The sequence below is a fragment of the Eleutherodactylus coqui genome, chromosome 4 (genome assembly GCF_035609145.1).
Source record: "Eleutherodactylus coqui strain aEleCoq1 chromosome 4, aEleCoq1.hap1, whole genome shotgun sequence".
Classification (NCBI taxonomy): domain Eukaryota; kingdom Metazoa; phylum Chordata; class Amphibia; order Anura; family Eleutherodactylidae; genus Eleutherodactylus; species Eleutherodactylus coqui.
In genome coordinates, this window is record NC_089840.1 from 138,534,213 (window position 1) to 138,547,260 (window position 13,048).

The 13,048-nt window shown below is 43.1% G+C and overlaps 1 protein-coding gene across 4 annotated transcripts in view; it reads left to right on the forward strand.

The window, feature by feature from the left end:
• The window catches only part of IKBKE (inhibitor of nuclear factor kappa B kinase subunit epsilon), a 65,032-nt gene extending 52,317 nt beyond the window's left edge, over positions 1-12,715 (forward strand). For 3 of the 4 annotated variants that reach the window (XM_066600195.1, XM_066600194.1, XM_066600196.1), the window contains 3 exons: positions 2,773-2,879; positions 8,084-8,155; positions 11,290-12,714. In XM_066600195.1, the coding sequence (XP_066456292.1) occupies positions 2,773-2,879; positions 8,084-8,155; positions 11,290-11,305 (195 nt within the window). In that variant the 3' untranslated portion in view covers positions 11,306-12,714. Of the gene's footprint in view, positions 1-2,772; positions 2,890-8,083; positions 8,156-11,289 lie in introns of all 4 variants that reach the window. The other variant, XR_010792574.1, reaches the window with a different exon arrangement.
• The last annotated feature ends 333 nt before the right edge of the window (positions 12,716-13,048 follow it).

Genomic DNA, 13,048 nt, shown 5'->3' on the forward strand with positions numbered 1-13,048 from the left:
TGTAAGGAATGCTGCCATCCAATAGGGGGTGCTGCGCAGGTACTTTTCATCTTCCTTATTTGCATAAATTACTCAGAGGAGCTAGCATGGCCTTAAAAGTCTCCCTACTCACCTTCTAGGTGTCCCCACAACCCCCTTTTGGGTTCTCTCCATGGGGAGAGACTATACCATTCCCCGACCCACTCACCCTTTATGTGTCTCCACACACTTTTTGGGTGCTCTCCTTAAGGAGACATGACACCCCTCCTGACCCATGCCCAGAATAACAGAAAAACAACTACTTTTTTCCAAAAGCAGCACCACACTTGTCCACGTGTTGTATCTAGTATTGCAACTCGGCCTTATTGAGGTGAATGGAGCTAAACTGGAATACCACACACAATCTGTTTATAGGTCTGGCACTGCTTTTTTTTAAGAAAGCAGCCATGTTTCTCTAATCTTGGACTAACCTTTCCAAATTCCCTTTTTAAATACATGGATTATAGCTGCCTTTCAAGCACCAGTCCTGAGATCTGAGGCAAAGTCTGTGGTACCGAGACCTAGAAGCCGCACTGCAATTTACCACTTAGCCAAGCACTAAAGGTGCCCATACTTAAACCAATGCAGCTATAAAAGACAACAAAAATTGTGTTTGCTGCTAAAATGATCTTTTTGTGGACATTATAAGATATGTGTTCCAAGTAGAAACCTGAGGACTCTGTTGGATTTTTTCACGGTCGGTAAAGATTAGACACTCAGATAATAGCAATAACTGTCATACAAGAAAATACACATGCAGCAATGCAAGGATTGATGGAAAAGGAAAATCATTCTGAAATATATATATATATATATATATATATATATATCACAGAGAAAATGTCACCACATGAAGATAGTGTTGCAGCATTATGCAGCTTTCAGGATATGTTCAGACAAACAAGTTATGAAAATTGGTTTAGTCTCGGGACAATCACTTGATCGGGGAACACAAAAAAGGCAAAGACCAGTCTATGCAGCTAACTTAGGAGACGTCACACCCAGGAAGATAGTTTTTTGTCATTGTTTTTTGTGTCTGGATAGACATCAAACAGACATATTTACTAAAGCTCTCATCACAGGGGTCCGTTCAGTCCGTTGGTCTTTGCATCGTATAGCGTCAGAAACTCAATGGGATGCCACAACTGTGGGTCGAATTCGAAAACAGTAGTCATTACAATGAAATGTGCATCATTGTAGTGGGATTGGAACACTGAGGTGAACATCCAAACACAAACCAACACTACTGGCATCATACAGCAGGTGACATTCTGCAGTGTATGGACATATATGGATGCTCCAATATTGATGATGGCCGTTTCTTAAAGGAGTTTTCCAAGGTCTTTTTTTTTTTACACCCAACTCTGTTTACCATAAAACAAGAAATAGCAATATGCTCACCTCTTCTCAACCCCGTTGTGTCCTGCTGTGGGTATACCCGCAATCATCACATTTACAGGCTTCCCCAGACGGTTTACGGGATGTCACAGGCATTGCAACCAATGACAGACGTAGGGGATTGAGCACCGAGCCCTGTCATTTGCTGCAGCTCCTGTTACATTCTGTAAACTGGGCGGGTCCACAGCCAATAAACAAACACCAGGAGTGAGTACAGAGTGACGGTGCGGGACACAGTAGGGAGAGGTGAGTTTATGACTATTTCTTGGCAGAAGGAGATGGATTTTTTTTTTTATAAAGCAAAGATTTGGGAAAATCGCTTTAAAGATTGGCTGAGGCAGGTTTGTTATCAGGATGTCTGCTGGGAAGATCGCCCATCACGATGCATTGTCCTGAACGCCTGCAGTTGTGTTGCTCCAGAACAACCTGGCATGGCAAGTGATGCAGTGCAGTTTTCAGTGATGAATGGAGATTCTGTCTCAGCAATGATGATGGCCAGGGTAGGGTATGTAGGCGACGTTGCAATCGAGCTGAACCTTCTGCCATTTTGGAGCTCCACAAAGCTCATCAATGTGTAGTCATGGTTTGGGGTGTCGTCGGCATCAACTGCTGATCACCTCTAGTATGCATTGATGCCACGCCGTTATGTTGATTATGTGCCACAGCGCATCAGACAACAAATTTAACAGGGTGTACCCAACACCATTTTCCAACAGGATTATGCACTACCCTACATAGTGAACATCAGTGGGCATGCTTGGCAAGCTGTCCAGGTGATTCCTTGGCCAGCACAATCTTCAGATCTGTCTCCAATCAAGAATCTTTGGGATACGATTGAACATCGAGTGATCACTCTCCCACGGCCTTGTAATGAAGGTGAACTGTGGACTATGGTCAATACCACGTTGCCAACCCTACCCCAGGGTAGTGTTTGAGCACTCATTGAATTGATGTCACATCACATTAACAAGCGCCCAACATGGGGACCCCACTATTTACTGATCATCATGTTTATTGGGCTACGGGAGACATGCAATTGTTTGAAATTAAAATCAATTGTTCAGCACTTAGTTCTCTATCTGTGTGTTGAATTTCATCTTATTTTGTGCATTTTCCATGGTGTGGCATTTTCTCTCTGAGGTAGTGTATGATGCAACCTGTGTCTCTTAACAAGCAGCATCCTGATCAATAGTAACAAAATGCTGGTTGGATTAGGGGTAAGCGGAGGGGTGGATGACCAATTAAATCATAGAATATCTTATATCTATGTGATTTCCATTTTCTTACAATATAGTTAGATGTGTCTTGTTTTTAACAGTGGCAGAGATAAAAAGTGGTTTTTCTCTTTTTTTTCAGACTGTGGACAGGTTAGCCCAAAGAATGCAACAAACATGTTTAGTACAACCAAATCATAGCACCGTCTCCTCATATCATGGGCCACTGGAACAGGAGCTAACAATTAGGTGAGAAATGGTATGTTGTGGCCTGATGAGCTTTTGTGTGCTACCTTAAATGAACTGTTATGTATGCACTGTCATAGGGAACTCAGTGTTACCTTTATCTGTAGCCAAAGTGTCTCCTATGTGAAGATATCGGCTAATAAGTTTCTCCTGCGCCATATGCTAGAGAGCCCCGGGACTATCCGTTGGGGGTTCCGCCTGTGCCAGCAGCCCAGCTCTCTCCCAGTCTTTTCTGCTAAAAACTGCCCATTTCTCACTGAGTGATGCCTCCAGCTCTTCTCGCTGGAGACATTATGCATTTCACATCCAATGCGCTTGTGCGGCACTGATGGCATTAGTTGGGCCTGAGAATGAGTCACTCTGCATGCGTCGTCGTCCGTGTGGCACAAGAACATTGGAGGTTGAATGTATGATTTCTCCAGCAGGAACACCTAGAGGTGTCCTTCAGCAAGAAAGGGGACAGTTTTAGCAGAAAAGGCTGGGAGATAGCCGGACTGCTAGCAGAGGCAGACCACCCATTGGACTGTCCGGCACTCATTAGCATTGAACACAGGCGAAACATATTGGTCAACATCTTCTCGTAGAAGACACTTTGGAAAAAGATAAAGATAACCGTGGGTTCTTTATGACAGTATATTGGGTTCATAGGCCAAATTTAGGTGACCAACTTCCTTTAACCCCTTAGTGACCACCCCATAGTGTTTTCACGTCCTGCTTTAGTGGGCTTTAATCCCCAGGACCGTAAAAACATAATAGGCTCCATGAGGGAACCTGAGAGTACTCACCCCTGTCTTCCGCAATGTCCCACAATGTTCTAGTCTTCCAGGACCTTACATTGCCTTCCGCGCATGCAAGCCAAATGTCATACGTCAGACGCAGAGGGGCTCACAGCCCAGGAAATTTTTGAACCTCTCTGGCTCCCATCTACAATGTGTAGCCGAGAGCAAAGAGATGTCGTCGGGAACTGCTGTTTTCGGCTCTTGGTCACATGATCGCGTTAACCAATGAATAATGGTAGTTATGTAAAGTAAAATAAATTAAAGTTTTATCTTAAGAAATTAGATGAAACTTGCGTACCTAAGGACTCCGGATTCATCCGCGGACCTTACCACGGCTTCTGCTCATGCACCCGTTACCAAAGTGGCGGATGCATGTGCAAAAGCTGTGGATTGTTTGGGCAATTTAAAATCTCCCTGCTCGTGGCTACCAAACATAGCCAACGCCTGGAAATTTCACAGGGGGCCACGGTATGCGGTCCCTGGTCACATGATCGCCGTTATTCAATGGATCACGGTGATCACATAAAAGTTTTTTTTTTTAAAAAGCTACATTTTCACCTCCCGTCACAGATCCGATCATCAAGGGGAGGTGAAATTTCTTACCTAAGGCCTCCGGCGATGTCCCCCAATGGGATCTTTATCCACGAACCTTTCCCCAACTTTGTCGCATGAGCCCGCCGCTAAAATGGTGGGCGCAATGCGCAGAAGCTGTGGAGCGCCTGGTAAATTTAAAATCTCCTTGCTCCTGGCTTCTAAAGGTAGCTGAGAGCCTGGAGCAGTGACTGAGGGGTCAGTGGTCTCTGGTCACGTAATCGCCGTTATCCAATAGATAATGGCAATCACGTAAAAGTTAAAAACAGTTGAAGTGTAATGCTCCTTTCGGTTTGGGCCCTGTTGTGCATACAGACATAATAATAGGGCTACAATGGGTATGTCTCTGAACACAAGACAAACAGGGGTATGAATTTTGGGGTGAAAGTCTTCATTCATATCTGTGCTGTACAAAAAAACTGTTTTTAAAATGACACAATTGCCAAAAACCAAAAATCATAATTTTTCCCTTTTGCTTTTCTTAGATTAATTCAAAAACTAGGCGGTTAAAATACGCAGTACACCCCTAGAAGAATACGTTAAGGGGTCTAGTTTGCAAAATTGGGTTATTTGTGGGGGTTCTCCATCGTTTTGACCGCTCGAGGGCTCTACAATTGGACAATGGGGCCTAAAACACCTTCAAGCAAAATGTCTGTTCTGAAAACCACAGGCAGCTCCTTTTAGTTTGGGCCCCGTTGTGCATACAAACATAATATTTTAGCCACAATGGGTATGTTTCTGAACACAGAACAAACAGTGGTATCCATTTTGGGGTGTAAATCCTCATTTTCATGTGCACTATAGAAAAAAATCCTGTCTTTAAAATGATATATTTGCAAAAATATGAAATTTTATTTTTTCTCTTCTAAATTGCATTATTTCCTGAAAAGAAACTGTGGGGTCAAAATACTCATGACCCCCCTCAGTAAAAACATTCAATTGTGTATTTTTTTTTTAAAATGGGGTCATTTGTGGGAGTATCTATCATTCGGAGACCTATGAGCCTTTGCAATCTTGGCTTGGTGCAGGAAAACAAAGTGTTCCTTAAAATGTTATTCAATGTTAAATTTGTACATCACCTAAATGGTTAATAAAACACTAAAGTTTTTCCAATGCACTTCCAGAATAACGTGAACAGATGGAAATATATATCTCATCAAAAATGTGTACAGTATGTTTTCACATATTTAACATATTGCAGTTGAAAATGTGAAAAATTTGTTTTCAAAATTTTCCAAATTTTGGCGATTTTAATAAATATATACAAATTTTATCAGTCTATTTTTACCATCTAAATGAAGTACAACATGTGGCGAAAAAACAATGTCAGAATCACTTGGATATGCAAAACCTTTACAGAGTTATTCTGTTAAAGTGACACGTCAGATTTCCAAAATTTGGCCTGGTCATTAAGGTGCAAACAGGCTTTGTCACTAAGGGGTTAAAGGTAGAGATGAGCGAACGTACTCGGTAAGGGCGATTTCGCAATCGAGCACCGCGATTTTTGAGTACTTCACTACTCGGGTGAAAAGTACTCGGGTGCGCTGTGGGTGAGCGGGGGGGGGGGGTTGCAGCAGGGAGTGGGGGGAGAGGGAGAGAGAGAGGGCTCCCCCCTGTTTCCCGCTGCTACCCCCCACTCCCCTCTGCAACCCCCCGCCCCACAGCGCACCCGAGTACTTTTCACCCGAGCAGTGAAGTACTCGAAAATCGCGGTGCTGGATTGCGAAATCGCCCTTACCGAGTACGTTCGCTCATCTCTAGTTAAAGGACAACGTTATGATAAATCAAATAGATTCATATTATTTTAATTCAAAGCTGGGCTTCTTGTATTTTCTAGGGCAATGCCGTATGTTCACATTACATAAATCTGTGTATGAATTGATTATTATAATTCAGATTAAAAAAAACCTGTCCCATCATTAGTGAAGGAACAAGACCACCATGCTCTATAACCCTTCAGGCAGCGCTGGAATCATTGCCATCACATTATATTAAATAGTCAATCTTCACATTTTAACAATATTTCACTTTAGGTCCAACATTTACTGCTAATTCATTTCTTAACACATCTTAAGGCTGCATTCCCACGAATGTATATCGGCTCGGTTTTCACGCCAAGCCAATATACGTCGTCCTCATGTGCGGGGGGGGGGGGGAGGATGGAAGAGCCAGGAGCAGGAACTGAGCTCCCGCCCCCTCTCTGCCCCTCTGTACTATTTGCAATGGGGAGAGGCGGAACGGGGGCGGGGCTAATTCTCGGACCTTGTCCCCACCCCCATCCCGCCTCTTTTCATTGCAAATTGTGCAGAGGGGTGGAGAGGAGGCAGAGAGGGGGCAGGAGCTCAGTTCCTGCTCCTGGCTCTTCCATCCCCCCTTCCCTGCAGATGAGGATGACGTATATCGGCTCGGCGTGAAAACCGAGCCGATATACGTTCGTGGGAATGCACCCTTAAAGTGATCTGGTACAACTACATGGACCTAGAGAGCAGTAATGTAGGTCCCACTGCTGCTGGCCCCCGCCTGGAGTGAGTTTAGAGGCTTATTACATACTATTTCATTATTGGGCTTAACCCTTTCCAATACACTGTCTGATGTCTAAAGACATTATGATTTAAGGCTGTACAGCTCCGAAGTTGGAAGATCGGTGTTGGGTTTCTTTTACTGTGTATTTCCAGCCACTCTGCTCTCGGAGCCTATCCAACGTGTCACCTCATGCAGTACTGGCTTTAGCCAGCATATAGCGCCATTGCAAAACAGCAGAAAAAGAGTAAGCCCCCTAGGAAAACCAGATAAAAATTGGATTGGAAAGGGTTAATGTAGTAAGAGTATTCCATAAGCTCCTAAACGTCCCCGGTTGTTGAATGTAGGCCACTAGAATGTTATCTATAAAATCTATGTATAAGCAGGGAATTTTGTGTTTCATACCAGACAAAAGCAGAACCGACTGATAATAATGATATGTTAAAGAATTAATCACCACAGAAAGAAAAGGTGTTCACTGGGGGACATTCTGTTTGAATGCAGATATGCAATGGTCTTCTAAAAAATAATGGCAAATTTAAAGTTTTGATGCCTAGAAGTTCAACATATTTCTCAGTATGTTACCCCTGGCAATACTTCCTGGAACAAGTGAATTCCTTAATGGAGTTATACAGTTAGTCCCCGACTTACGAACATGTTCCGTTCCAGGAACCTGTTCGCAAGTCCATTTGTTCGCAAGTCCGAACAAATGGTAGTATGGAGGGGATCACGGGTGGATCCCGCTCCATACAACGTCAGGTGCAGGCTGTTCTTACAGCGGGCATCCGGCGGCAGCAGTCCCGACGAGCCCCGCCGCTTGTCGGAACTGTTAACACTTTAAATACTGCTCTGACAGTGGTATTTAAAGTGTTAACAGTTCTAACGAGTGGCGCAGCTCGTCAAAACTACTGCCGCCAGGTGCCCACTGTAAGAAAGAGCCTGCACCCAACGTTCAGGGGGCCCGTACAGCGTCCCACGATGAGATCACAGGACACTGTGCGGTTGCTAGGCAGCCGGGGACCTCCTTGATAGGCGCTCTGCATAGACAGCCCTAGGGCCTTTTAGAAGGCCCTCGGCTGCCTAGCAACCGCACAGTGTCCCGCGATCTGACCGGACAGGCTTCTATCAGGCTTGATAGGAGCCTGTCCGTTCCCTGCACAGCATTACATCATACTGTGCAGAACAGATTGTTCGCATCTTGCGAAATTCGTAAGTCGAATGTTCGCAAGTAGGGGACTATCTGTATAGCAGGTTTTTGGGTTGCCTTCTTCCATTTGATGAATGTAACCTGTGAATCATTTGTCTGTCTCTCCCTAGAATGCTTAAACTCCGAGATCAAATGAAGAATGTCTCTTATGAGCTAGAAAAAAACAACAGTATTATAGAAAGGTAACCTTGTATTTATCTTATCTGACTATTAGTGATGCCAATGGGAACCTGTCATCAATTTTGTTAGCATAAAACCAGCTAAGCTGGTAAGACAATGAAGTATTGTAACGTATTTTGGTAAACTTTTTTGATCAACTCATACCTAACGCCTAACACAGCCCCTTTCTGGAATTATACCATAGATGACGTTGGAGACTGTGTGTGTGCTGAGATTTCCCAGTCCAGCTTGTGCGCAGTTCATCTGAAGCAGCTTGATCTGCGCATCCGCCGCTAATCCCCACTTCCTGATTTATGGTCAGTGACGCTGAGGTCTCCTACATCATCATGTCACAATGCCATATAGGGGCGGCATAAGGGGACATAGTCCAGTCATGAGAGACTATCAAGCCAGCCCATCAGAGATAGTATGGCCTGCCTACCGCCGCTCACTCAGAATTTACAGCTAATGCAGGGAAAGTTTCTACCATCTTTTTCAAGGTATACGGTGATCAAAATGTTTACCAAAATGTTTTGCAAAGTACAATACTTTATTGTTTTACCGATGTCATCACTTTCATGCACACAAAAGTGGTGACAGGTTCCCTACTAAACATTTTAGATTGTTATGTGATTCCAATTTATAAAAATTGTAACTTTTTTCTTATGGAAAACGAATTGATGCATTTATAATTTAGCTTCTCCTAGTGAGAGGTGTTGGAATACAATGGAGCCTTCAATAGAAAAGGCTGCTTTTTTGTCACACATACTATGTTGACAAAAGCATTGGGACCCCCGCCAATCCTGTGCTGTCAGGTAAAGGGGATATGTAAATCGGCTGTGTGGGCATTAGTTATAAAAGAGAATAAAACACAGGCATATCCCAATAGAGAAACCATCACAATGCCACCCGATATAGAGCTGACAGACTTCCAACGGGGGGGATGTCACCAATCAGTCAGCACAGGACATCGCAACACTTCTGGGCCTTCCAAAGACCACTGTTGACCATGTTATTTGGAAATAGCAACCATTTGGTGCAGTGCCGCATTCAAAGAGCCCTTGTAAACTGACCAAACATGGACAACAAAGCCTTTACGAGCTGTGAAGACCTCACACACATCATTTACTGAAACACTAACTCAGGAGGTGCCATTGGAACATTAGCATCAGAACCATCCATAGGGAACTGCATGCGAAGGGTTACCATGGATATGCGGCTGCACACAACATCACAGCAGTGAATGGACTGTAAGTGAGTGGAAGCAAGTGTTGTGGACAGCTGAATCATAGTGCACCATCTTCTGATTGGATGGCTGCATTTGAGTGTGGCGGGTTGTCTAGAGAGGCTTTCTACACGACTGCATCATCTCAACAGTGAAGTTTGGAGGAGGTTCTGTTATGGTGTGGGGATGTTAGGACCATTGATATAGTGAAATCAACCCTCAACACCAATAGGTACATAGACATTCCAAACAATGTGGCATCACCTATCCTGTGGCAATACTTTGGTACAGCTCTGTGTCTCTACCAACATGACCGAGCACCATGTCCTATACCACGCAGTGTTGAGATTGGTTTGAAGAGCAGAACATCTCCAAATTTCATTGGCCAGCCCAACATCCTGGACTTAATCCTATCGAGCATCCTTGGGACAAACTAGAAAGTCATATCTGTGCGTGTCCAATACACCCATCATCCCTCAGCAAATGATGATGAATCCCTTTACATATCAATCTATTTGGTGAAAAGCATGCTTGGAGATTACTGCAGTCATTGAGGCCAAAGGCAGCCCGCCACCTGATTGGAAAGTGTGCATAAAATCAAATTCCATCATTTATTTGTGCACCCCAATACTTCAACATAGTGTATGAGATTATAATGACAAACTAGTAGATACGAATCCACCCACTAAATGGTCAACAAAAGCTGGAAATTGGATTGACAAATATGCTCCTCACACTAAGGACCCTGTGCAAAGATCACATGGCTTTCTACCAATAGTCTTTAAAGCAAAGTGTCTGACGTAAAAAAGAAAGATGATTAACCCCTGAAGGACATGACTATATTCACCTTAAGAACCAAACCTTGTTTTTCAAATCTGACATCTGTCATTTTATGTGGTAATAGCTTCTGAATGCTTTTTCATACTGACAAAAATTCTGAGATTGTGTTGTTTTTCTTGACGCCTGGTATATTTTCATCAATAAATTTTGTCTTTATAAAGAAAAATTAAAATGACAAAAAATTTGGAAATATTCCACATGTCCAACCTTAACGTTGTAACGGTGCTGCCTGGAAAACCCCTTTAACCTTGATTAGAGATATTTTCACAGACTCAACACCATTGACTCCATTATTACTGAATCGCATATTTAGTTTCCTGGTTAGATATCACTTATTCCATATCCCAGTGCAACGAATTGCGATGAAACAGGAACATTATTCGATAACTAGACTCTCGCTGCAGTCTAGTTTATACAAATTTCATCTTAGTACTTCTTCTTTCACTAGGACACTTGATACCTGTTAGGTCACCAACTATCTGACTCAATAGATCATTTTCCCTGAAAGTGTTACTTTATAGGGCCGCACCAGAAAAAACACATTTTCCATCCCTGCCCCCTCTCCTGATATCTGTCATATTCTGGAGGTCTCCTCTGTATATTGCAGTTTCTTCCATGCACTGCAGCCTCCAGTCTGATGATTATCAGCTGCCATCTTGATGTTGAAATTTGTCCCTACTTTCTCTTTCACTTTTCTGTGCTATCAATCCCATGATGCAACAGCACATCACATGAGCAGCTAGAGCCTGTACCATCTCTGCCTGCTGGAAGGACTCTGTAAATATCATTACCTTTCATATTCACTTAAATAAGCCAAAGACCATAATTAGGGCCATTTCACATGAACCACCTGAGGAAAAGTCCCCAGGAAGTGTCAAATAGAAAGGAATGACTAAGCAACGTAATACTAGCCAACCTATGCATACTGGGGGGCTATTTAAATAATGAATGGAAACAAAACTTCAGTGGAGTGGCCCTTTACAATTTAGTAGTAGATGTTTAAACTAACTCCTCCCTGATGCACCATTTGAGATGTTAAAATGCCCATTCTTGAAAGAAATCTTATATTTTGTCTGATCTTGCCTTTTTCAGGTTGAATATATCCTGATCTGCTAATACCGGAGCATTGAGACAATGGCCATCAGTTTGCAGGAAAACTCAGAATCAAATAATGTGAACACGTTTTCATTACATTTTCTTCATGTATGTAACAAAGGAGATCTGCACATATTTGAGACTCAGGAAGACTTTTTGAAGACTTTTCTTCAAAAAAAATAATTTTTTGTAGAAGATGACATTTTTGAGCTCCAAGCTGGTTTTATGGAAATAAACTCTGGTTCCCAGCTTGAGTTCAGCACTTCCACACACTTATATTTTTGGGAAGGCTGTTACAGAAGTCCTTTTATATCTTACAGTGTTATTTGTTAATGGTAGTGCTTTGTATCTGTGTTTTGTTATATTTAGTCAAATTCTTAAGACAAACTCCCTTCTATCGTAGTTTGCCAAAGAAGGTGGTATGAAGTCTGCCACTGCCCTAGTCCACCAGGGAATCAGATATTAACTCCTCTTCTACCTTGACCACCAAGGATGGTGGGCATTAAGCACCACCATTAACCCCTACTACCCTACCTAGATGACCAGGCATGGACAAAAACCATCCCACTAGGGAAACCAGTATACAAATTGGATTGGAAAGGGTTAAGCCATATTCCACTGCTTCGAACTTACTAGAAAGTCAGAATTATTCCCCCTTATTTTTTGTTGTTCTAAAGGGGTTTTTCAGCTGTTAATCAATAGCTGATTGGTGGGGGTCCGCAGCCCAGGAACCTAACTGGTTAGCTGTTTCTCAGGCCACTGTCACCGTGCACAGAGCAGAAAGAAGATAATTCTGTACACTGTGCAGTGGGCCAGCGTTTTATTGTAGGCAAAACTCCCATTGAAGTGAATAAGAGTTATACGTGCAATACCTTTCTGGGCCACTGCACAATGTATGGAGCTATTTGCTTCCTGCTCCATATATGGTGACAGTGATCCGGCAAAAAGCTGATTGACCACAGTCCTTAGTGACCCACCCCAGCTGATTGGCTAAGTTTCTGGGAGGTACACCCTTGCTGATCAGCTATTGATGACCTATCCCATGGATAGGTGGTCAATGTTTAAGAGCTGGAAAACCCAGTTCAGTGTCGCATAGTCTGAAAATGTGGGAATTTATCTTAAAATTATGTTTACTAAAGACAAGACTGAGTGTTTATAGTTATGAAACGGAAACTTTAGAGCGAGTGCAGCCTATGACTGTTCATATTAACACCCCTCTGGAAAAGATGGATCAGGCCTACCTGTACAAGGGCACAGAACACATGGCAGCTGCAGGTGGTGCTTTTGTAGATTATTTTTAATAGTAAATGTGAAATGAAGCATTATATACGTATGAAAAAAATACCGTATATACCGGCGTATAAGACGACTTTTGAACCCCGAAAAATCAGCTCTGCAGTCGGGGGTCGTCTTATGCGCCGGTAATACAAAAAAAAAAAAGTGTAAAAAAAAAAAAATTTATTACTCACCTCCCACGGCGTTCTGTCGCGCTCCGGCAGGATGTCGCTCGCTCCTCGTCCCCGGCGCAGCATAGCTTTCTGAATGCGGGGCTTGAAATCCCCGCTTCCAGAAAGCTAATACACACGCCGGCAGCCATGACAGCATTGAATGGCTGTGATTGGCTGAAGGCGCACGTGTTAGCAATCACACCCATTCAATGATGTCATTGAATAGTGTGATTGGCTGAAGCCACGTGTGCTTTAGCCAATCACAGCCATTCAATGATGTCATGGCTGCCGGCGTGTGTATTAGCTTT